At 49.1% G+C, this 26716-nt stretch overlaps 1 protein-coding gene across 1 annotated transcript in view; it reads left to right on the top strand.

Moving 5' to 3' along the window:
* The window catches only part of LOC124004207 (mitogen-activated protein kinase kinase kinase 12-like), a 65466-nt gene that overhangs the window by 22224 nt on the left and 16526 nt on the right, over positions 1-26716 (top strand). The window contains exons 5-9 of the mRNA XM_046312971.1: positions 2726-2884; positions 14050-14208; positions 14471-14579; positions 23150-23259; positions 25417-25533. Of these exons, the coding sequence (XP_046168927.1) occupies positions 2726-2884; positions 14050-14208; positions 14471-14579; positions 23150-23259; positions 25417-25533 (654 nt within the window). The remainder of the gene's footprint in view (positions 1-2725; positions 2885-14049; positions 14209-14470; positions 14580-23149; positions 23260-25416; positions 25534-26716) is intronic.

Below are 26716 nucleotides of genomic sequence, written 5' to 3'. Positions count from 1 at the left end.
CGGCTAGCGTACCTTCCCCTGACTGTCTCTCTGTGGCTACCGTACCGTCCCCTGACTGTCTCTCTGTGGCTAGCGTACCTTCCCCTGACTGTCTCTCTGTGGCTACAGTAACTTCCCCTGACTGTCTCTCTGTGTCTATTCGTACCTTCCCCTGACTGTCTCTCTGTATCTACAGTACCTTCCCCTGACTGTCTCTCTGAGGCTATTCGTACCTTCCCCTGACTGTCTCTCTGTGGCTACAGTAACTTCCCCTGACTGTCTCTCTGTATCTACCGTACCTTCCGCTGACTGTCTCTCTGTGGCTACAGTACCTTCCCCTGACTGTCTCTCTGTATCTACCGTACCTTCCCCTGACTGTCTCTCTGTGGCTACAGTAACTTCCCCTGACTGTCTCTCTGTGTCTATTCGTACCTTCCCCTGACTGTCTCTCTGTGGCTACCGTACCGTCCCCTGACTGTCTCTCTGTATCTACCGTACCTTCCCCTGACTGTCTCTCTGTATCTACCGTACCTTCCCCTGACTGTCTCTCTGTATCTACCATACCTTCCCCTGACTGTCTCTCTGTGGCTACCGTACCGTCCCCTGACTGTCTCTCTGCGGCTAGCGTACCTTCCCCTGACTGTCTCTCTGTGGCTACCGTACCGTCCCCTGACTGTCTCTCTGTGGCTAGCGTACCTTCCCCTGACTGTCTCTCTGTGGCTACAGTAACTTCCCCTGACTGTCTCTCTGTGTCTATTCGTACCTTCCCCTGACTGTCTCTCTGTGGCTACCGTACCTTCCCCTGACTGTCTCTCTGTGGCTACAGTAACTTCCCCTGACTGTCTCTCTGTATCTACCGTACCTTCCCCTGACTGTCTCTCTGTATCTACCGTACCTTCCCCTGACTGTCTCTCTGTGGCTACAGTAACTTCCCCTGACTGTCTCTCTGTGGCTACCGTACCGTCCCCTGACTGTCTCTCTGTATCTACCATACCTTCCCCTGACTGTCTCTCTGTGGCTACCGTACTGTCCCCTGACTGTCTCTCTGTGGCTAGCGTACCTTCCCCTGACTGTCTCTCTGTGGCTACCGTACCGTCCCCTGACTGTCTCTCTGTGGCTAGCGTACCTTCCCCTGACTGTCTCTCTGTATCTACCATACCTTCCCCTGACTGTCTCTCTGTATCTACAGTAACTTCCCCTGACTGTCTCTCTGTATCTACCATACCTTCCCCTGACTGTCTCTCTGTGGCTACCGTACCATCCCCTGACTGTCTCTCTGTGGCTAGCGTACCTTCCCCTGACTGTCTCTCTGTGGCTACCGTACCATCCCCTGACTGTCTCTCTGTGGCTAGCGTACCTTCCCCTGACTGTCTCTCTGTATCTACCATACCTTCCCCTGACTGTCTCTCTGTATCTACAGTACCTTCCCCTGACTGTCTCTCTGTGGCTATTCGTACCTTCCCCTGACTGTCTCTCTGTATCTACAGTACCTTCCCCTGACTGTCTCTCTGTATCTACCGTACCTTCCCCTGACTGTCTCTCTGTGGCTACAGTAACTTCCCCTGACTGTCTCTTTGTCTATTCGTACCTTCCCCTGACTGTCTCTCTGTATCTACCGTACCTTCCCCTGACTGTCTCTCTGTGGCTACAGTAACTTCCCCTGACTGTCTCTCTGTGTCTATTCGTACCTTCCCCTGACTGTCTCTCTGTGGCTACCGTACCGTCCCCTGACTGTCTCTCTGTATCTACCGTACCTTCCCCTGACTGTCTCTCTGTATCTACCGTACCTTCCCCTGACTGTCTCTCTGTGGCTACAGTAACTTCCCCTGACTGTCTCTCTGTATCTACCATACCTTCCCCTGACTGTCTCTCTGTGGCTACCGTACCGTCCCCTGACTGTCTCTCTGTGGCTAGCGTACCTTCCCCTGACTGTCTCTCTGTGGCTACCGTACCGTCCCCTGACTGTCTCTCTGTGGCTAGCGTACCTTCCCCTGACTGTCTCTCTGTATCTACCATACCTTCCCCTGACTGTCTCTCTGTATCTACAGTAACTTCCCCTGACTGTCTCTCTGTGACTACCATACCTTCCCCTAACTGTCTCTCTGTGGCTACCATACCTTCCCCTGACTGTCTCTCTGTGGCTACCGTACCTTCCCCTGACTGTCTCTCTGTATCTACAGTAACTTCCCCTGACTGTCTCTCTGTGACTACCATACCTTCCCCTAACTGTCTCTCTGTGGCTACCATACCTTCCCCTGACTGTCTCTCTGTGGCTACCGTACCTTCCCCTGACTGTCTCTCTGTATCTACCGTACCTTCCCCTGACTGTCTCTCTGTGGCTACAGTAACTTCCCCTGACTGTCTCTCTGTGTCTATTCGTACCTTCCCCTGACTGTCTCTCTGTGGCTACCGTACCGTCCCCTGACTGTCTCTCTGTATCTACCGTACCTTCCCCTGACTGTCTCTCTGTATCTACCGTACCTTCCCCTGACTGTCTCTCTGTGACTACCATACCTTCCCCTAACTGTCTCTCTGTGGCTACCATACCTTCCCCTGACTGTCTCTCTGTGGCTACCGTACCTTCCCCTGACTGTCTCTCTGTATCTACAGTAACTTCCCCTGACTGTCTCTCTGTGACTACCATACCTTCCCCTAACTGTCTCTCTGTGGCTACCATACCTTCCCCTGACTGTCTCTCTGTGGCTACCGTACCTTCCCCTGACTGTGCCTGTTTACTCTATTCTAGTATGTTGATCACCTATGATGATGCAGTGAAAATCTCTGACTTCGGGACGTCTAAGGAGATGAGTGATAAGAGCACCAAGATGTCGTTCGCCGGTACGGTGGCCTGGATGGCCCCAGAGGTGATCAGGAACGAACCTGTATCAGAGAAGGTCGACATCTGGTAAGATAAAACACCTTCTTACATTTTCCTTCGTGCTTTATAGCATTATTTAGTTTGATATCAACCCATCTGAAAAAGAGACCTGTTAAAATAAAGGTTAAATCAAATAAAATCTTTACAAATCATTTAAGTATAATATTTATAATTTTAGCGACCGCTCTTATCCAGAGTGCCTTGAGCCGACCCTGCCTTTCTGTTTATTTATTTCTGTTTCCTTCTCCCTCCCTCCCTCCCTCCCTCCCTCCCTCCCTCCCTCCCTCCCTCCCTCCCTCCCTCCCTCCTAAGAGAGGAATGCTGGCTAATTCAATTATTGATTTGCCAGATGCTCTTGTGCTCTGGAGAGGCTGAAATATCCTTTCTATAGCCTGTGTCCTGGCCCTGGGCCTAGAGCACACTACACTGGATATGGGGAGGGTCTGATTTCACACTGATCCTACACGACTGAAAGATGAGAGAGTGATTTCTCCCAGAGTCGGATGGTAGAGTCTGATTTCCACACATTTTAACATTTTTTTTGTGAACATTTTAGTAACACTCTAATTTAGGGTCTTACAATCAATGCTTTCAACTATATAAATGTAGGTCCATGATCATTTCTACACAGTTTTGATGTTTTTGTTTTCTCACTTAAATGTGGACTGACGTTGTTTTCCCCCCAACACCACCCTCGGGCCGGTACAAATAGGCTCGAGTTTGACACGCGAACTAAGAGGAGAATGTAGACAGTATGTATCTGTATCTATCTCTGGTTCTACATTACCAGTCTACATTATGTCCTGCCCTTATCGCTGTGTATTCTGAGAGAAAAGATGATTTGAGGTGTGCTGTTTGTTCTGTCTGGTCTGCCTTAACATGCTCTGACAGTTGTGCCAGACATCTGGCTATATAAAAAAGTACATTGGGTCTACTGTAGACGGTAAAATGAGAAGTCATTTTTACAAACTCCATTTAACGAGAGTGTTCCTAAGGAAACCATTGCATAAAGGGCAAAGACTGACAAAGACTGTGACAAAGACTGTGACAAAGACTGTGACAAAGACTGTGGCAGACTTTCTCCCTCCCACATGATGCTATTGGTGTTCTCTCCCTCCCACATGATGCTATTGGTGTTCTCTCCCTCCATCATGATGCTATTGGTGTTCTCTCCCTCCATCATGATGCTATTGGTGTTCTCTCCCTCCCACATGATGCTATTGGTGTTCTCTCCCTCCCACATGATGCTATTGGTGTTCTCTCCCTCCATCATGATGCTATTGGTGTTCTCTCCCTCCATCATGATGCTATTGGTGTTCTCTCCCTCCCACATGATGCTATTGGTGTTCTCTCCCTCCCACATGATGCTATTGGTGTTCTCTCCCTCCATCCTGATGCTATTGGTGTTCTCTCCCTCCCACATGATGCTATTGGTGTTCTCTCCCTCCCACATGATGCTATTGATGTTCTCTCCCTCCATCCTGATGCTATTGGTGTTCTCTCCCTCCATCCTGATGCTATTGGTGTTCTCTCCCTCCATCCTGATGCTATTGGTGTTCTCTCCCTCCCACATGATGCTATTGGTGTTCTCTCCCTCCCTCCATCCTGATGCTATTGGTGTTCTCTCCCTCCATCCTGATGCTATTGGTGTTCTCTCCCTCCATCCTGATGCTATTGGTGTTCTCTCCCTCCATCCTGATGCTATTGGTGTTCTCTCCCTCCCACATGATGCTATTGGTGTTCTCTCCCTCCCACATGATGCTATTGGTGTTCTCTCCCTCCATCCTGATGCTATTGGTGTTCTCTCCCTCCATCCTGATGCTATTGGTGTTCTCTCCCTCCATCCTGATGCTATTGGTGTTCTCTCCCTCCATCCTGATGCTATTGGTGTTCTCTCCCTCCCACATGATGCTATTGGTGTTCTCTCCCTCCATCCTGATGCTATTGCTGCTCTCTCCCTCAATCCTGATGCTATTGGTGTTCTCTCCCTCCATCCTGATGCTATTGGTGTTCTCTCCCTCCCACATGATGCTATTGGTGTTCTCTCCCTCCATCCTGATGCTATTGGTGCTATCTCCCTCCATCCTGATGCTATTGGTGCTCTCTCCCTCCCACATGTTGCTATTGGTGTTCTCTCCCTCCATCCTGATGCTATTGGTGTTCTCTCCCTCCCACATTATTCTATTGGTGTTCTCTCCCTCCATCCTGATGCTATTGGTGCTCTCTCCCTCCATCCTGATGCTATTGGTGCTCTCTCCCTCCCACATGATGCTATTGGTGTTCTCTCCCTCCATCCTGATGCTATTGGTGTTCTCTCCCTCCATCCTGATGCTATTGGTGTTCTCTCCCTCCATCCTGATGCTATTGGTGTTCTCTCCCTCCATCCTGATGCTATTGGTGTTCTCTCCCTCCATCCTGATGCTATTGGTGTTCTCTCCCTCCATCCTGATGCTATTGGTGTTCTCTCCCTCCATCCTGATGCTATTGGTGTTCTCTCCCTCCATCCTGATGCTATTGGTGTTCTCTCCCTCCATCCTGATGCTATTGGTGTTCTCTCCCTCCATCCTGATGCTATTGGTGTTCTCTCCCTCCATCCTGATGCTATTGGTGTTCTCTCCCTCCCACATGATGCTATTGGTGTTCTCTCCCTCCCACATGATGCTATTGCTGCTCTCTCCCTCCATCCTGATGCTATTGGTGTTCTCTCCCTCCATCCTGATGCTATTGGTGTTCTCTCCCTCCCACATGATGCTATTGGTGTTCTCTCCCTCCATCCTGATGCTATTGGTGCTATCTCCCTCCATCCTGATGCTATTGGTGCTCTCTCCCTCCCACATGTTGCTATTGGTGTTCTCTCCCTCCATCCTGATGCTATTGGTGCTCTCTCCCTCCATCCTGATGCTATTGGTGCTCTCTCCCTCCCACATGATGCTATTGGTGTTCTCTCCCTCCATCCTGATGATATTGGTGTTCTCTCCCTCCCACATTATTCTATTGGTGCTCTCTCCCTCCATCCTGATGCTATTGGTGTTCTCTCCCTCCCACATGATGCTATTGGTGTTCTCTCCCTCCCACATGATGCTATTGGTGTTCTCTCCCTCCATCCTGATGCTATTGGTGTTCTCTCCCTCCCACATGATGCTATTGGTGTTCTCTCCTCCATCCTGATGCTATTGGTGTTCTCTCCTCCATCATGATGCTATTGGTGTTCTCTCCCTCCATCATGATGCTATTGGTGTTCTCTCCTCCATCATGATGCTATTGGTGCTCTCTCCCTCCATCCTGATGCTATTGGTGTTCTCTCCCTCCCACATGATGCTATTGGTGTTCTCTCCCTCCATCCTGATGCTATTGGTGTTCTCTCCCTCCATCCTGATGCTATTGGTGTTCTCTCCCTCCATCCTGATGCTATTGGTGTTCTCTCCCTCCATCCTGATGCTATTGGTGTTCTCTCCCTCCATCCTGATGCTATTGGTGTTCTCTCCCTCCCACATGATGCTATTGGTGCTTCCTCCCTCCATCATGATGCTATTGGTGTTCTCTCCCTCCCACATGATGCTATTGGTGTTCTCTCCCTCCATAATGATGCTATTGGTGTTCTCTCCCTCCATCATGATGCTATTGGTGTTCTCTCCCTCCCACATGATGCTATTGGTGTTCTCTCCCTCGCACATGATGCTATTGGTGTTCTCTCCCTCCATCCTGATGCTATTGGTGTTCTCTCCCTCCCACATGATGCTATTGGTGTTCTCTCCATCACACATGATGCTATTGGTGTTCTCTCCCTCCATCCTGATGCTATTGGTGTTCTCTCCCTCCATCCTGATGCTATTGGTGTTCTCTCCCTCCATCCTGATGCTATTGGTGTTCTCTCCCTCCCACATGATGCTATTGGTGTTCTCTCCCTCCCACATGATGCTATTGGTGTTCTCTCCCTCCATCCTGATGCTATTGGTGTTCTCTCCCTCCCACATGATGCTATTGGTGTTCTCTCCCTCCCACATGATGCTATTGGTGTTCTCTCCCTCCATCATGATGCTATTGGTGTTCTCTCCCTCCATCATGATGCTATTGGTGCTCTCTCCCTCCATCCTGATGCTATTGGTGTTCTCTCCCTCCCACATGATGCTATTGGTGTTCTCTCCCTCCATCCTGATGCTATTGGTGTTCTCTCCCTCCATCCTGATGCTATTGGTGTTCTCTCCCTCCATCCTGATGCTATTGGTGTTCTCTCCCTCCATCCTGATGCTATTGGTGTTCTCTCCCTCCCACATGATGCTATTGGTGTTCTCTCCCTCCCACATGATGCTATTGGTGTTCTCTCCCTCCATCCTGATGCTATTGGTGTTCTCTCCCTCCCACATGATGCTATTGGTGTTCTCTCCCTCCCACATGATGCTATTGGTGTTCTCTCCCTCCATCCTGATGCTATTGGTGTTCTCTCCCTCCATCCTGATGCTATTGGTGTTCTCTCCCTACATCCTGATGCTATTGGTGTTCTCTCCTCCATCCTGATGCTATTGGTGCTCTCTCCCTCCATCCTGATGCTATTGGTGCTCTCTCCCTCCCACATGATGCTATTGGTGTTCTCTCCCTCCATCCTGATGCTATTGGTGTTCTCTCCCTCCCACATTATTCTATTGGTGTTCTCTCCCTCCATCCTGGTGCTATTGGTGCTCTCTCCCTCCCACATGATGCTATTGGTGTTCTCTCCATCACACATGATGCTATTGGTGTTCTCTCCCTCCATCCTGATGCTATTGGTGTTCTCTCCCTCCATCCTGATGCTATTGGTGTTCTCTCCCTCCATCCTGATGCTATTGGTGTTCTCTCCCTCCCACATGATGCTATTGGTGTTCTCTCCCTCCCACATGATGCTATTGGTGTTCTCTCCCTCCATCCTGATGCTATTGGTGTTCTCTCCCTCCCACATGATGCTATTGGTGTTCTCTCCCTCCCACATGATGCTATTGGTGTTCTCTCCCTCCATCATGATGCTATTGGTGTTCTCTCCCTCCATCATGATGCTATTGGTGCTCTCTCCCTCCATCCTGATGCTATTGGTGTTCTCTCCCTCCCACATGATGCTATTGGTGTTCTCTCCCTCCATCCTGATGCTATTGGTGTTCTCTCCCTCCATCCTGATGCTATTGGTGTTCTCTCCCTCCATCCTGATGCTATTGGTGTTCTCTCCCTCCATCCTGATGCTATTGGTGTTCTCTCCCTCCCACATGATGCTATTGGTGTTCTCTCCCTCCCACATGATGCTATTGGTGTTCTCTCCCTCCATCCTGATGCTATTGGTGTTCTCTCCCTCCCACATGATGCTATTGGTGTTCTCTCCCTCCCACATGATGCTATTGGTGTTCTCTCCCTCCATCCTGATGCTATTGGTGTTCTCTCCCTCCATCCTGATGCTATTGGTGTTCTCTCCCTACATCCTGATGCTATTGGTGTTCTCTCCCTCCATCCTGATGCTATTGGTGCTCTCTCCCTCCATCCTGATGCTATTGGTGCTCTCTCCCTCCCACATGATGCTATTGGTGTTCTCTCCCTCCATCCTGATGCTATTGGTGTTCTCTCCCTCCCACATTATTCTATTGGTGTTCTCTCCCTCCATCCTGATGCTATTGGTGCTCTCTCCCTCCATCCTGGTGCTATTGGTGCTCTCTCCCTCCCACATGATGCTATTGGTGTTCTCTCCCTCCATCCTGATGCTATTGGTGTTCTCTCCCTCCCACATTATTCTATTGGTGCTCTCTCCTCCATCCTGATGCTATTGGTGTTCTCTCCCTCCCACATGATGCTATTGGTGTTCTCCCCCTCCCACATGATGCTATTGGTGTTCTCTCCCTCCATCCTGATGCTATTGGTGTTCTCTCCCTCCCACATGATGCTATTGGTGTTCTCTCCCTCCATCCTGATGCTATTGGTGTTCTCTCCCTCCATCATGATGCTATTGGTGTTCTCTCCCTCCATCATGATGCTATTGGTGTTCTCTCCCTCCATCATGATGCTATTGGTGCTTCTCCCTCCATCCTGATGCTATTGGTGTTCTCTCCCTCCCACATGATGCTATTGGTGTTCTCTCCTCCATCCTGATGCTATTGGTGTTCTCTCCCTCCATCCTGATGCTATTGGTGTTCTCTCCCTCCATCCTGATGCTATTGGTGTTCTCTCCCTCCATCCTGATGCTATTGGTGTTCTCTCCTCCATCCTGATGCTATTGGTGTTCTCTCCCTCCATCATGATGCTATTGGTGTTCTCTCCCTCCCACATGATGCTATTGCTGCTTTTTCCCTCCCATGATGCTGTTGGTGTTCTCTCCCTCCCACACGATGCTATTGGTGCTTTCTCCCTCCATCCTGATGCTATTGGTGTTCTCTCCCTCCATCCTGATGCTATTGGTGTTCTCTCCCTCCATCCTGATGCTATTGGTGTTCTCTCCCTCCCACATGATGTTATTGGTGTTCTCTCCCTCCCACATGATGCTATTGGTGTTCTCTCCCTCCCACATGATGCTATTGGTGTTCTCTCCCTCCATCCTGATGCTATTGGTGTTCTCTCCTCCCATCCTGATGCTATTGGTGTTCTCTCCCTCCATCCTGATGCTATTGGTGTTCTCTCCCTCCATCCTGATGCTATTGGTGCTCTCTCCCTCCATCCTGATGCTATTGGTGCTCTCTCCCTCCCACATGATGCTATTGGTGTTCTCTCCCTCCATCCTGATGCTATTGGTGTTCTCTCCCTCCCACATTATTCTATTGGTGTTCTCTCCCTCCATCCTGATGCTATTGGTGCTCTCTCCCTCCATCCTGGTGCTATTGGTGCTCTCTCCCTCCCACATGATGCTATTGGTGTTCTCTCCCTCCATCCTGATGCTATTGGTGTTCTCTCCCTCCCACATTATTCTATTGGTGCTCTCTCCCTCCATCCTGATGCTATTGGTGTTCTCTCCCTCCCACATGATGCTATTGGTGTTCTCCCCCTCCCACATGATGCTATTGGTGTTCTCTCCCTCCATCCTGATGCTATTGGTGTTCTCTCCCTCCCACATGATGCTATTGGTGTTCTCTCCCTCCATCCTGATGCTATTGGTGTTCTCTCCCTCCATCATGATGCTATTGGTGTTCTCTCCCTCCATCATGATGCTATTGGTGTTCTCTCCCTCCATCATGATGCTATTGGTGCTCTCTCCCTCCATCCTGATGCTATTGGTGTTCTCTCCCTCCCACATGATGCTATTGGTGTTCTCTCCGTCCATCCTGATGCTATTGGTGTTCTCTCCCTCCATCCTGATGCTATTGGTGTTCTCTCCCTCCATCCTGATGCTATTGGTGTTCTCTCCCTCCATCCTGATGCTATTGGTGTTCTCTCCCTCCATCCTGATGCTATTGGTGTTCTCTCCCTCCCACATGATGCTATTGGTGTTCTCTCCCTCCCACATGATGCTATTGCTGCTTTTTCCCTCCCACGTGATGCTGTTGGTGTTCTCTCCCTCCCACACGATGCTATTGGTGCTTTCTCCCTCCATCCTGATGCTATTGGTGTTCTCTCCCTCCATCCTGATGCTATTGGTGTTCTCTCCCTCCATCCTGATGCTATTGGTGTTCTCTCCCTCCCACATGATGTTATTGGTGTTCTCTCCCTCCATCCTGATGCTATTGGTGTTCTCTCCCTCCATCCTGATGCTATTGGTGTTCTCTCCCTCCATCCTGATGCTATTGGTGTTCTCTCCCTCCCACATGATGCTATTGGTGTTCTCTCCCTCCCACATGATGCTATTGGTGTTCTCTCCCTCCATCCTGATGCTATTGGTGTTCTCTCCCTCCATCCTGATGCTATTGGTGTTCTCTCCCTCCCACATGATGCTATTGGTGTTCTCTCCCTCCATCCTGATGCTATTGGTGTTCTCTCCCTCCATCCTGATGCTATTGGTGTTCTCTCCCTCCATCCTGATGCTATTGGTGTTCTCTCCCTCCCACATGATGCTATTGGTGTTCTCTCCCTCCATCCTGATGCTATTGCTGCTCTCTCCCTCCATCCTGATGCTATTGGTGTTCTCTCCCTCCATCCTGATGCTATTGGTGTTCTCTCCCTCCCACATGATGCTATTGGTGTTCTCTCCCTCCATCCTGATGCTATTGGTGCTCTCTCCCTCCATCCTGATGCTATTGGTGCTCTCTCCCTCCCACATGTTGCTATTGGTGTTCTCTCCCTCCATCCTGATGCTATTGGTGTTCTCTCCCTCCCACATTATTCTATTGGTGTTCTCTCCCTCCATCCTGATGCTATTGGTGCTCTCTCCCTCCATCCTGATGCTATTGGTGCTCTCTCCCTCCCACATGATGCTATTGGTGTTCTCTCCCTCCATCCTGATGCTATTGGTGTTCTCTCCCTCCCACATTATTCTATTGGTGCTCTCTCCCTCCATCCTGATGCTATTGGTGTTCTCTCCCTCCCACATGATGCTATTGGTGTTCTCTCCCTCCCACATGATGCTATTGGTGTTCTCTCCCTCCATCCTGATACTATTGGTGTTCTCTCCCTCCCACATGATGCTATTGGTGTTCTCTCCCTCCATCCTGATGCTATTGGTGTTCTCTCCCTCCATCATGATGCTATTGGTGTTCTCTCCCTCCATCATGATGCTATTGGTGTTCTCTCCCTCCCACATGATGCTATTGGTGTTCTCTCCCTCCATCCTGATGCTATTGGTGTTCTCTCCCTCCATCATGATGCTATTGGTGTTCTCTCCCTCCATCATGATGCTATTGGTGTTCTCTCCCTCCATCATGATGCTATTGGTGCTCTCTCCCTCCATCCTGATGCTATTGGTGTTCTCTCCCTCCCACATGATGCTATTGGTGTTCTCTCCCTCCATCCTGATGCTATTGGTGTTCTCTCCCTCCATCCTGATGCTATTGGTGTTCTCTCCCTCCATCCTGATGCTATTGGTGTTCTCTCCCTCCATCCTGATGCTATTGGTGTTCTCTCCCTCCATCCTGATGCTATTGGTGTTCTCTCCCTCCCACATGATGCTATTGGTGCTTCCTCCCTCCATCATGATGCTATTGGTGTTCTCTCCCTCCCACATGATGCTATTGGTGTTCTCTCCCTCCATCATGATGCTATTGGTGTTCTCTCCCTCCATCATGATGCTATTGGTGTTCTCTCCCTCCCACATCATGCTATTGGTGTTCTCTCCCTCCCACATGATGCTATTGGTGTTCTCTCCCTCCATCCTGATGCTATTGGTGTTCTCTCCCTCCATCCTGATGCTATTGGTGTTCTTTCCCTCCATCCTGATGCTATTGGTGTTCTCTCCCTCCATCCTGATGCTATTGGTGTTCTCTCCCTCCCACATGATGCTATTGGTGTTCTCTCCCTCCCTCCATCCTGATGCTATTGGTGTTCTCTCCCTCCATCCTGATGCTATTGGTGTTCTCTCCCTCCATCCTGATACTATTGGTATTCTCTCCCTCCATCCTGATGCTATTGGTGTTCTCTCCCTCCCACATGACACTATTGGTGTTCTCTCCCTCCCACATGATGCTATTGGTGTTCTCTCCCTCCATCCTGATGCTATTGGTGTTCTCTCCCTCCATCCTGATGCTATTGGTGTTCTCTCCCTCCATCCTGATGCTATTGGTGTTCTCTCCCTCCATCCTGATGCTATTGGTGTTCTCTCCCTCCCACATGATGCTATTGGTGTTCTCTCCCTCCATCCTGATGCTATTGCTGCTCTCTCCCTCCATCCTGATGCTATTGGTGTTCTCTCCCTCCATCCTGATGCTATTGGTGTTCTCTCCCTCCATCATGATGATATTGGTGTTCACTCCCTCCATCATGATGCTATTGGTGTTCTCTCCCTCCCACATGATGCTATTGGTGTTCTCTCCCTCCATCCTGATGCTATTCGTGTTCTCTCCCTCCATCCTGATGCTATTGTTGCTTTCTCCCTCCCCACAATACTATTGGTGCTTCCTCCCTCCCCCATGATGCTATTGGTGTTCTCTCCCTCCCACATGATGCTATTGGTGTTCTCTCCCTCCCACATGATGCTATTGGTGTTCTCTCCCTCCATCCTGATGCTATTGGTGTTCTCTCCCTCCATCCTGATGCTATTGGTGTTCTCTCCCTCCCACATGATGCTATTGGTGTTCTCTCCCTCCATCCTGATGCTATTGGTGTTCTCTCCCTCCCACATGATGCTATTGGTGTTCTCTCCCTCCATCCTGATGCTATTGGTGTTCTCTCCCTCCATCCTGATGCTATTGGTGTTCTCTCCCTCCATCCTGATGCTATTGGTGTTCTCTCCCTCCCACATGATGCTATTGGTGTTCTCTCCCTCCATCCTGATGCTATTGGTGTTCTCTCCCTCCCACATGATGCTATTGGTGTTCTCTCCCTCCATCCTGATGCTATTGGTGTTCTCTCCCTCCCACATGATGCTATTGGTGCTTCCTCCCTCCCAAATGATGCTATTGGTGTTCTCTCCCTCCATCCTGATGCTATTGGTGTTCTCTCCCTTCATCCTGATGCTATTGGTGTTCTCTCCCTCCCACATGATGCTATTGGTGTTCTCTCCCTCCCACATAATGCTATTAGTGATTTCTCCCTCCCACACAAAGCTATTGGTGTTCTCTCCCTCCCACATGATGCTATTGGTGTTCTCTCCCTCCATCTTGATGCTATTGGTGTTCTCTCCCTCCCACATGATGCTATTGGTGTTCTCTCCCTCCATCCTGAAGCTATTGGTGTTCTCTCCCTCCCACATGATGCTATTGGTGCTTCCTCCCTCCCACATGATGCTATTGGTGCTTTCTCCCTCCCCCACGATACTATTGGTGTGCACCAGAGTTGCCGTGGTGATCCAGATCCAAGGTGTCATCAACAACAACCTTTCCATAGTTACTCCCCTGGGACGGGAACTCCCTTATCCCCCATCCTCTACCCGACGGCAGGGGAAGAGCCACACCCTGGCACCGGGCAGACTAGGGCTAAAAGCCAGGGGAGCCCAGTACACACATAAACACACACTGACCGACTGGCACTTTTTACACAAACATGTAGCCTACACAGCCTTGTTTTTGTATAAAATGGGAAACAATAATATAAAATGGGAAATCAGAAGTGTTCATTTTAAAGAGTAGTATGGACTCATGGCATCTCTCTCCTTCTCTCTGCAGGTCGTTTGGTGTGGTGTTATGGGAGATGTTGACCGGAGAGGTACCGTATAAAGACGTGGACTCTTCAGCCATCATCTGGGGGGTTGGAAACAATAGCCTGAACCTACCTGTCCCAGAGAGCTGCCCAGACGGATTCAAGATACTGCTGAGACAGTGCTGGTGAGACAGAGGGATGGGAGGGAGGGAGGGATGGGGGGAGGGAGGGAGGGGGAGGGAGGGGAGGGAGGGAGGGAGGGTGGTAGGGAGGGAGGGAGGGCAGGGCAGGGCCTAAAAGAAGGGGTGGGGTACAGGGTATAAAAGAGGGGATGGGAGGACAGGGCATGAACATGTTTAACAAATAGACAAGGATTTTAAGTAATCAGAAGATGTAGATTTTGTACATTGTAGTTGTATTTAAAGATATGTGTGTATCTGCCTCCAGGAGCAGTAAGCCCAGGAACAGACCTTCATTCAGACAGATCTTACTGCACCTGGACATCGCCTCCGCTGACCTGCTGTCCACCCCACAGGAGACATACTTTAAATCTCAGGTACTGTCACACGAGTAAACAGTACTAGAACTAGAGTACTAGACTAGAGTACTAGAATGGCCATTGACACGCTGGCAACATGACTACAGGACAGCCATCTTTAAATGAAATGTTCATTTTAGAGTTATAAAGGCTTATGTCACTAATATTTCCAAGAGAGACACTTTTGTAAAACAAAATCACTGGGCGAGCCGCCATACCCCATCAGAGAATATGGGTTGTGTGGGGGGGAGGGGGTCTCAAAGTCAAAATGATTCAAAACATGAAATTAAACAGATTCATACATGATATTTAAGATAATAAACTCACTGCCAACTGCGTTTATTTTCAGCAAACTTAACGTGTAAATAAGATTCAACAACTGAGAAAAAAACTAAACAAGTTTCACAGACATGTGACTAACAGAAATGGAATAATGTGTCCCTGAACAAAGGCGGTGTCAACATCAAAAGTAACAGTCAGTATCTGGTGTGGCCACCAGCTGCATTAAGTACTGCAGTACATCTCCTCCTCGTGGACTGCACCAGATTTGCCAGATATTGCTGTGTGGATTGAAGGAAGTGTGCTGTGGAGTGATTGAAATGTGCATCAGAAAGGTATTGAAAAGTTGAAGAAAACATCAGGGATGATCATCAAACAATCTTATCCTGTGCAGATTTCTCACTCTGCATTCCTACCGAGTCCTGCACAGCTTATGTTGTACATGGAAACAGAACACAGGTATAAGCTCCTATATGGGGCTCCTATGTATAAACTCAGGTTATGGGGCTCATAGTTGGTCATTCCTAGAATGAAAATGAATTCAAGACGCGCCAGAACCCGCTTTTATCTCTCTGTTTGTCCCAAGACGCTAAAGGTTATTTACATGACCACGGTTCTATGAAGTAAGTGGCACATTCAGCTGACTGAGGAAAACAAAACAAGTTCTTTCAGATTATTACCGCAAGCCGCCAATCAAGTCGCAGGGAGAAGCATGCGTCTCGCACGACGCGCAATGACTATGCCTGGTTTATGACTATGCCTGGTTTATGACAACGGCCACTCTAGTATAGTAGTGAGTCTCTATGAATACAGAAGAATACTGTTCCTACTAAAGCCAACTAGCAGCTCTTTCTGTCATGTTTTGTCATTGATTATCATGTCTTGTCCCTGTGCTTCCCCTTCTATTCGTTTCCCTCTGCTGGTCTTATTAGGTTCTTTCCCTCTTTCTATCCCTCTCTCTCCCCCTCCCTCTCTCACTCTCTCGCTCTCTCTTCTCTCTATCGTTCCGTTCCTGCTCCCAGCTGTTCCTATTCCCCTAATCAATCATTTAGTCTTCCCACACCTGTTCCCGATCCTTTTCCCTGATTAGAGTCCCTATTTCTCTCCTTGTTTTCCGTTCCTGCCCTGTCGGATCCTTGTCTATAATTCACCGTGCTGTGTCTATGTATTGCCCTGTCGTGTCGTGTTTCCCTCAGATGCTGCGTGGTGAGCAGGTGTCTGAGTCTGCTAGGTTCAAGTGCCTTCCCGAGGCAACCTGCAGTTCTTGATCAAGTCTCCAGTCTGTTCTCGTCTTTACGAGTAGTATTATGCCTTTTGTTTTGTAAAGTATCTTTACTGGATTAAAAACTCTGTTTTCGCCAAGTCGCTTTTGGGTCCTCATTCACCTGCATAACAGAAGGATCCGACCAAGGAATGGACCCAGCGACTACAGATGCTCGTAACACTGCCGTCGAGATCCAAGGAGCCATGCTCGGCAGACACGAGCAGGAATTGTCTGCTGCTCGCCATGCCGTGGAGAACCTGGCCGCTCAGGTTTCCGACCTCTCTGGACAGTTCCAGAGTTTTCGTCTCGTGCCACCTGTTACTTCCTGGCCTGCCGAGCATCCGGAACCTAGGGTTAATAACCCACCTTGCTACTCCGGGCAGCCCACGGAGTGCCGCTCCTTTCTCACCCAGTGTGATATTGTGTTCTCTCTCCAACCCAACACATACTCTAGCGAGAGAGCTCGGGTTGCTTCGACGTCATTTCACTCATTTTGTCAATTCACTGGCCGGGCTCGAGAGTGGGGCACAGCTATCTGGGAGGCAAGGGCTGATTGTTCTAACAATTACCAGAACTTTAAAGAGGAGATGATTCGGGTTTTTGACCGTTCAGTTTTTGGTGGGGAAGCTTCTAGGGCCCTGGCTTCCCTATGCCAAGGTGATCGATCCATAACGGATTACTCTATAGAGTTTCGCACTCTTGCTGCCTCTATTGACTGGAACTGAAGAGATTCTCTCTCGGAGGTTTCTTTGATTGCTCTTCGCCATCCGCATAGAACGACGGGTAGATTTAACTCCAAGGGCCCTCTCCTCCTCTGGCTCAGAGATTGGCCCATGCAGCTGGGAGGTTTAATGTCTGACCATCCCTCCCATTTCTTCTGGAGAGGGAACGGAGGATCACCAACCGCCTGTGCCTCTACAGGATTTGATGGACATTTTGTCAATTCATGTCCAGTAAAGGCCAGAGCTCATTCAGTAAGCGGAGGGCTACTTTGAGCGCTACTACTCTCTCTTCATCTAGATCCTGTACTACTATGTCGGTCCATCTACGCTGTGTCTCGGTTCGGGTGCTACATGCAGTGCCTTGATTGACTCTGGGGCTGAGGGTTGTTTCATGGACGAAGCATGGGCTGAATGACATTCCTTTCAGACAGTTATCCGCTTCCCCTTATGTTTCAGCCTTAGATGGTAGTCATCTTCTTACTCACAGTATCTGGTCAACCACGTGTGAGACTTTTTTTTTTTTTCGTTCACCTTTCACCTGTTTTTTGGGTCATCCCTGGCTAGTATGTCATAATCCTTCTAGTTAATTGGTCTAGAATTCTACATCCTGGAACGTTTTTGTCATGTGAAGTGTTTAATGTCTGCCATCACTCGAGATTCATTTCAAAGAAACCTGTCTCTGAAAGGCTGAGGAAGTTACTCCTCCGTTCCTTTTCTCGGTTCGTTATTTCCGCTGAAGGCATTCAGATGGATTCCCAAGCTGGGGTAGACTATACTCTCTGTTCCAACGTAAGGCTCCTGTGTCATTCGTAATTTCGCCGTAGTTGCTGCCCTCTCCGGCAACTTCATTGTTGAGGTTGACGCTTCGTTCCGCTCCTAGAGGTGGCGTGGGAGCCATTCTATCCCAGCGCTTCCAGTCTGACGATAAGGTTCATCCTTGCGCTTATTTTTCTCATCGCCTGTCGCCATCTGAGCGCAACTATGATGTGGGTAACCGTGAACTGCTTTTGGTTCGCCATCCGCTGTTTTTCAGCATTAGTTAATGATGTTCTGAGAGACATGCTGAGGCTTGAATGGCGAGATTCAGTGGTTGGAGGCCTTTTAGAGAATTGTCTCTACGACTGAGAAGTGCTCTTTTCATGTCTCCTTTACTTTTCTCGTTCCGTTTGGACAGACCATAAGAACCTTGAGTACATCCGTTCTGCCAAACGACTGCCCCTAATGCCCGGTTCAAGCTCGTTGGGCGTTGACAATTCATTGTTGAGGTTGACGCTTCAGAGGTTGGGAGCCATTCTATCCCAGCGCTTCCAGTTTGTTCATCCTTGCGATTTTTCTCATACCGTCTGAGCGCAACTATGATGTAACCGCAAAAACACAGTGGTTGGAGGGGGCCTGTCGTTTGGACAGACCATGAACCTTGATCCCGTTCTGTTTAGTTCTTGTTTTTCTGTGGTTTGTGATTTCTTCTACTGATCCCCCGTCTGTTTAGTTCTTCTGTGGCTTCTACTTCTTCCTTATGGGCGTGTTGTCGGGTTAACAGTCTGGGGAATTGAAAGACAGGTTAAGCAAGCACTCACGCACACTGCGTCGCCGCGCGCTTGTCCTAGTAACCTCCTTTTCGTTCCTGTTTCCACTCGTCTGGCTGTTCTTCAGTGGGCTCACTCTGCCAAGTTAGCTGGTCATCCCGGTGTTCGAGGCACTCTTGCGTCTATTCGCCAGCGCTTTTGGTGGCCGACTCAGGAGCGTGACACGCGCCGTTTCGTGGCTGCTTGTTCGGACTGCGCGCAGACTAAGTCGGGTAACTCTCCTCCTGCCGGTCGTCTCAGACCGCTCCCCATTCCTTCTCGACCATGGTCTCACATCGCCCTAGACTTCATTACCGGTCTGCCTTTGTCTGCGGGGAAGACTGTGATTCTTACGGTTGTCGATAGGTTCTCTAAGGCGGCACATTTCATTCCCCTCGCTAAACTTCCTTCCGCTAAGGAGACGGCACAAATCATCATCGAGAATGTGTTCAGAATTCATGGCCTCCCGTTAGACGCCGTTTCAGACAGAGGCCCGCAATTCACGTCACAGTTTTGGAGGGAGTTCTGTCGTTTGATTGGTGCGTCCGTCAGTCTCTCTTCCGGGTTTCATCCCCAGTCTAACGGTCAAGCAGAGAGGGCCAATCAGACGATTGGTCGCATACTACGCAGCCTTTCTTTCAGAAACCCTGCGTCTTGGGCAGAACAGCTCCCCTGGGCAGAATACGCTCACAACTCGCTTCCTTCGTCTGCTACCGGGTTATCTCCGTTTCAGAGTAGTCTGGGTTACCAGCCTCCTCTGTTCTCATCCCAGCTTGCCGAGTCCAGCGTTCCCTCCGCTCAAGCGTTTGTCCAACGTTGTGAGCGCACCTGGAGGAGGGTGAGGTCTGCACTTTGCCGTTACAGGGCACAGACTGTGAGAGCCGCCAATAAACGCAGGATTAAGAGTCCAAGGTATTGTTGCGGCCAGAGAGTGTGGCTTTCCACTCGCAACCTTCCTCTTACGACAGCTTCTCGTAAGTTGACTCCGCGGTTCATTGGTCCGTTCCGTGTCTCCCAGGTCGTCAATCCTGTCGCTGTGCGACTGCTTCTTCCGCGACATCTTCGTCGCGTCCATCCTGTCTTCCATGTCTCCTGTGTCAAGCCCTTTCTTCGCACCCCCGTTCGTCTCCCCCCTCCTTGTCGAGCGCACCTATTTACAAGGTACGTAAGATCATGGACATGCGTTCTCGGGGACGGGGTCACCAATACTTAGTGGATTGGGAGGGTTACGGTCCTGAGGAGAGGAGTTGGGTTCCGTCTCGGGACGTGCTGGACCGTTCGCTTATTGATGATTTCCTCCGTTGCCGCCAGGGTTCCTCCTCGAGTGCGCCAGGAGGCGCTCGGTGAGTGGGGGGTACTGTCATGTTTTGTCATTGATTATCATGTCTTGTCCCTGTGCTTCCCCTTCTATTCGTTTCCCTCTGCTGGTCTTATTAGGTTCTTTCCCTCTTTCTATCCCTCTCTCTCCCCTCCCTCTCTCACTCTCTCGCTCTCTCTTCTCTCTATCGTTCCGTTCCTGCTCCCAGCTGTTCCTATTCCCCTAATCAATCATTTAGTCTTCCCACACCTGTTCCCGATCCTTTTCCCTGATTAGAGTCCCTATTTCTCTCCTTGTTTTCCGTTCCTGCCCTGTCGGATCCTTGTCTATAATTCACCGTGCTGTGTCTATGTATTGCCCTGTCGTGTCGTGTTTCCCTCAGATGCTGCGTGGTGAGCAGGTGTCTGAGTCTGCTAGGTTCAAGTGCCTTCCCGAGGCAACCTGCAGTTCTTGATCAAGTCTCCAGTCTGTTCTCGTCTTTACGAGTAGTATTATGCCTTTTGTTTTGTAAAGTATCTTTACTGGATTAAAAACTCTGTTTTCGCCAAGTCGCTTTTGGGTCCTCATTCACCTGCATAACACTTTCTCTCTCTCTCACTCAATACCAATTTCCCTGCTGTCTGTCGAGGAAAGATATATGTTGCCTTGTAAAATTACAAGCTGATGGACAAGTGCCCGTGCATGCAATTACACAGGCAGTCACATAAGCACGACCCCAATAAACACACATCAGTTTTCCTGATTCATTTCCTTCTGTCTGCGCCCCGTTGCTTCTGAACCTGATGGCATCTAGTGACGCAAATACCAGCCCCATAACTGCCATCTCTCTGCCTCTCCTCCTCCCTCTCCTCCTTCTCTCCTCCTCTCTCTGCCTCTCCTCCTTCCCTACTCCTCTCTCTGCCTCTCCTCCTTCCCTACTCCTCTCTCTCCTTACTCCTCTCTCTCTCTTCCTTCCCTACTCTCTCTCTTCTCTCTCCCCCCCTTCTCCTCTCTCTCTTCTCTCTCCATCTCCTCCTTTCCTACTCATCTCTCTCTCTTCTCTCTCACTTCCACTTTATTCTCTCCCCTCTCCTCTTCCTCCCCCTCTCTTTTCGCCTTTCCCTTTCTCTTCTCCTCCTGCCCTCTCACTCACCCCTCCTGCCCCCTCCCTTTCTTCTCTCTTTCTTTCTCCACCCTCCCCCTTTCATCCTCCCCCCCTCTCCTCTCATAATGGATTTTTCCTGTGATGGCAGCAAGAAGTATTAGCTGCTACAGTCTATTCTATTGATTGCTTTAATGTGGAGGAGAGGCAGGTAGAAGGGGTTGGGAGGAGAGGAGAAGAGGTGGAGAGAAGGATGGGAGGAGGGAAGGAGAGGCAGGGAGGAGGGAAGGAGAGGCAGGGAGGAGGGGAGGAGAGGCAGGGAGGAGGGGAGGAGAGGCAGGGAGGAAGGAGAGGCAGGGAGGAAGGAAGGAAGGAGAGGCAGGGGAGGAGGGAAGGAGAGGCAGGGAAGGAGAGGCAGGGAGGAGGGGAGGAGAGGCAGGGGGAGGGAAGGAGAGGCAGGGAGGAGGGAAGGAGAGGCAAGGAAGGAATAGCAGGGAGAAGGGGAGGAGAGGCGAGGGGAGGGAAGGATGTTTCCCATGCCAATAAAGCCCTTGAATTGAATTGAAGGAGAGGCAGGGAAGGAGAGGCAGGGGAGGAGGGAAGGAGAGGCAAGGAAGGAATGGCAGGGAGAAGGGGAGGAGAGGCGAGGGGAGGGAAGGATGTTTCCCATGCCAATAAAGCCCTTGAATTGAATTGAAGGAGAGGCAGGGAAGGAGAGGCAGGGGGAGGGAAGGAGAGGCAGGGAGGAGGGAAGGAGAGGCAGGGGGAGGGAAGGAGAGGCAGGGAGGAGGGAAGGAGAGGCAGGGAAGGAGAGGCAGGGAGGAGGGAAGGAGAGGCAGGGGGAGGGAAGGAGAGACAGGGGGAGGGAAGGAGAGGCAGGTAAGGAGAGGCAGGGAGGAGGGAAGGAGAGGCAGGGGGAGGGAAGGAGAGGCAGGGGGAGGGGGAGGGAAGGAGAGGCAGGGGGAGGGAAGGAGAGGCAGGTAAGGAGAGGCAGGGAGGAGGGAAGGATGTTTCCCATGCCAATAAAGCCCTTGAATTGAATTGAAGGAGAGGCAGGGAAGGAGAGGCAGGGAGGAGGGGAGGAGAGGCAGAGGGAGGGAACGAGAGGCAGGGAGGAGGGAAGGAAGGAGAGGCAGGGAGGGGAGGCAGGGCAAGGAGGACATAAAGGAATGAGGGATGAGAGGGGTGGCTGCAGGCAGAGCAGAGTGCTCTCAAACTCCATTAGCTTAATAACAAGAGCCACACACACACAGATGGACCGTGACGGACGAACGGACCTGCACACGACCACACACAAACACTCTCTTAAAAACCCTTATGTCCTTGGACAAGACTAGACAGACAGCAGCTAAAAAGGCACTTGTCAAAGTCAGAATGGTACACAGGCAGGAAAATGTCCACGGTGTATTTTCGTTCAGAAAGTGTTCTGAGATGCTCTGTGACATGGATTCATTTTGACTGACACACATGGTATGTCTATGCTGCTGTCTAACTGTTATGATTTACACTATAATCTGTGTTTTAATTGACACTATAATCTGTGGTGCTGTGTTTTAACTGACACTATAATCTGTGTTTTAACTGACACTATAATCTGTGGTGCTGTGTTTTAACTGACACTATAATCTGTGTTTTAACTGTCACTATAATCCGTGGTGCTGTGTTTTAACTGTCACTATAATCTGTAGAGCTGTGTTTTAACTGTCACTATAATCTGTGATGCTGTGTTTTAACTGACACTATAATTTGTGGTGCTGTGTTTTAACTGACACTATAATCTGTGGTGCTGTGTTTTAACTGACACTATAATCTGTGTTTTAACTGACACTATAATTTGTGGTGCTGTGTTTTAATTGTCACTATAATCTGTGATGCTGTGTTTTAACTGTCACTATAATCTGTGATGCTGTGTTTTAACTGACACTATAATTTGTGGTGCTGTGTTTTAACTGTCACTATAATCTGTGATGCTGTGTTTTAACTGACACTATAATTTGTGGTGCTGTGTTTTAACTGTCACTATAACTTGGTCCTTCTGTAGCTCAGTTGGTAGAGCATGGCGCTTGTAACGCCAGGGTAGTGGGTTCGATCCCCGGGACCACCCATCCGTAGAATGTATGCACACATGACTGTAAGTCGCTTTGGATAAAAGCGTCTGCTAAATGGCATATATTATTATTATTATTATATTATTATTATATTATATAATCTGTGATGCTGTGTTTTAACTGACACTATAATCTGTGGTGCTGTGTTTTAACTGACACTATAATCTGTATTGCTGTGTTTTAACTGTCACTATAATCTGTGGTGCTGCGGTTTAACTGACACGGCGTCTGTTGCTGTATCTGTGTTGCAGGCAGAGTGGCGTGAGGAGGTGAAGCAACACTTTGAGAAGATCAAGTCAGAGGGGACGTGTATACACAGACTGGACGAGGAGATGATTATACGACGCAAAGAGGAGCTCAGGTACAGGAAGAGGGTCATGGATGGATGGATGGTGGATTCATGGATGGATGGATGATAGATGGATGGATGGATGGATGGATGGATGGATGGATGGATGGATGGATGGATGGATGGATGGATGGATGATGGATTAATGGATGGATGGGTGATAGATGGATGGATGGATGATGGATGATGGATGGATGGATGGATGGATGGATGATAGATGGATGGATGATGGATGGATGATGGATGGATTAATGGATGGATGGATGATAGATGGATGGATGGATGATGGATGGATGGATGATGGATGGATAGATGGATGGATTAATGGATGGATGGATGATAGATTGATGGATGCATGGATGCATGGATGGATGGATGAATGGATGGATGATGGATTAATGGATGGATGGATGATAGATGGATGGATGGCTGGATGATAGATGGATGGATGGATGGATGATGGATTAATGGATGGATGATGGATGGATGGATGGATGGATGATGGATGGATTAATGGATGGATGGATGATAGATGGATGGCTGGATGATAGATGGATGGATGGATGATGGATTAATGGATGGGTGATGGATGGATGGATGGATGATGGATGGATGATGGATGGATTAATGGATGGATGGGTGATAGATGGATGGATGAATGGATGGATGGATGATCGATGGATGATGGATGATGGATGATAGATGGATGGATGATGGATGCATGGATGGATGGATGAATGGATGGATGATGGATTAATGGATGGATGGATGATAGATGGATGATAGATGGATGGCTGGATGATAGATGGATGGATGGATGGATGATGGATTAATGGATGGATGATGGATGGATGGATGGATGGATGGATGATGGATGGATGATGGATGGATTAATAGATGGATGGATGATAGATGGATGGCTGGATGATAGATGGATGGATGGATGATGGATTAATGGATGGGTGATGGATGGATGGATGGATGATGGATGGATGATGGATGGATTAATGGATGGATGGGTGATAGATGGATGGATGAATGGATGGATGGATGGATGATCGATGGATGGATGGATGGATGGATGATGGATGGATTAATGGATGGATGGATGATAGATGGATGGCTGGATGATAGATGGATGGATGGATGATGGATTAATGGATGGGTGATGGATGGATGGATGGATGATGGATGGATGATGGATGGATTAATGGATGGGTGATAGATGGATGGATGAATGGATGGATGGATGATCGATGGATGGATGATCGATGGATGGATGATGGATGATAGATGGATGGATGATGGATGCATGGATGGATGGATGAATGGATGGATGATGGATTAATGGATGGATGGATGATAGATGGATGATAGATGGATGGCTGGATGATAGATGGATGGATGGATGATGGATTAATGGATGGATGATGGATGGATGATGGATGGATGGATGATGGATGGATTAATGGATGGATGGATGATAGATGGATGGCTGGATGATAGATGGATGGATGGATGATGGATTAATGGATGGGTGATGGATGGATGGATGGATGATGGATGGATGATGGATGGATTAATGGATGGATGGGTGATAGATGGATGGATGAATGGATGGATGGATGATCGATGGATGGATGGATGGATGGATGATAGATGGATGGATGATGGATGCATGGATGGATGAATGGATGATGGATGCATGGATGAATGGATGGATGATAGATGGATGATAGATGGATGGATGATGGATGAATGGATGGATGCATGGATGGATGGATGGATGAATGGATGATGGATGGATGATAGATGGATGGATGATGGATGCATGGATGATGAATGGATGGATGATGGGTGGATGGATGATGGATTAATGGATGGATGATAGATGGATGGATGGATGATGGATGGATGATGCATGGATGGATGGATGAATGGATGGATGATGGATGGAAGATGGATGGATGAATGGATGGATGGTTTAATTCCTTAATATTTAAGTGAATGAGTGAGTTAGTGAGGGAGCGAATGAACATGCAGAAAGAATCCTACAGTAGATACATAAATACCGTACAGACAGACAGTACATTAATAGCTAGCTGCATTGTGATGTGTTTGCATTAACCCCTATTTGTCTCGTTGGCTTTGTCTCTCCCTCTCTACCAGACATGCCCTGGATATACGCGAGCACTATGAGCGGAAGCTGGAGAGAGCCAACAACCTCTACATGGAGCTCAACGCCGTTATGCTACAGCTGGAACTCAAAGAGAAGGAGCTACTCAAGTAATAACCTTAGTCATTGTTGCACACCTTACACACAATATCCATGTTAAAACTGTACGAGTGTGAGTGGACCATGTTAAGTCCTTAGTGATGTGGACACCGAGGAACTTGAAGCTCTCAACCCACTCCACTACAGCCCCGTTGATGTGGATTGGGGTGTCGTCGTCGTCGTCCCCCCCCCCCCCTCCGTTTCCTGTAGTCCACGATCAGCTCCTTGGTCTTACTGACGTTTCGGGGGAGGTTGTTGTCCCGGCACCACACTGCCAGGTGACTGATCTCCCCCTGTAGGCCGTCTCGTTGTCACCAGTGATCAGCAAACTTAACGATGGTGTCGGAGTCCCACGCAGTCATGGGTGAACAGGAAGTACAGGAGGGGACTAAGCACGCACCCCTGGGGGGCCTCTGTGTTGAGAGTCAGCATGGCAGGAAGTGGTGTCGCCTACCCTCACGAGCTGGGGTCGTCCTGTCAGGAAGTCCTGGATCCAGTGGCAGAGGGAAGTGTTCAATCCCAGGGTCTTAAGCTTGGTGACGAGCTTGGAGTGGACAATGGAGTTGAACACTGAGCTGTAATCGATGCAGAGCATTGTCTAAATGACAAAAGACTTAAAATGGTCCAGTCACACACGTACAGTTGTAGAGAAGGCGCTACAGCACCTCTCCCCCCTCAGGAAATGGAAAAGGTTTGGCATTGGCCTTCAAATCCTCAAAAAAGTTATACAGCTGCACCATTGAGAGCATCTTCCCGCTATACATATCTATCTATATCCAGTATCCCTGTCTCCTTCCCCCTATACATAACTACCTCCATCACTCCAGTATCCCTGTCCCCTTCCCCCTATACATATCTACCTCCATCACTCCAGTATCCCTGTCTCCTTCCTCCTATACATATCTACCTCCATCACTCCAGTATCCCTGTCTCCTTCCTCCTATACATATCTACCTCCATCACTCCAGTATCCCTGTACATTGTTAATATGGTACTGACCCTGTATATAGTCTCCTTACCCCAATACATATCTACCTCCATCACTCCAGTATCCCTGTCTCCTTCCTCCTATACATATCTACCTCCATCACTCCAGTATCCCTGTCTCCTTCCTCCTATACATATCTACCTCCATCACTCCAGTATCCCTGTACATTGTTAATATGGTACTGACCCTGTATATAGTCTCCTTCC

This window comes from Oncorhynchus gorbuscha, linkage group LG18 (genome assembly GCF_021184085.1).
Source record: "Oncorhynchus gorbuscha isolate QuinsamMale2020 ecotype Even-year linkage group LG18, OgorEven_v1.0, whole genome shotgun sequence".
NCBI classification, from domain to species: Eukaryota; Metazoa; Chordata; class Actinopteri; order Salmoniformes; family Salmonidae; genus Oncorhynchus; species Oncorhynchus gorbuscha.
The sequence above is the reverse complement of the archived record's forward strand: the minus strand, read 5'-3'. Positions and strand labels throughout refer to the sequence as shown.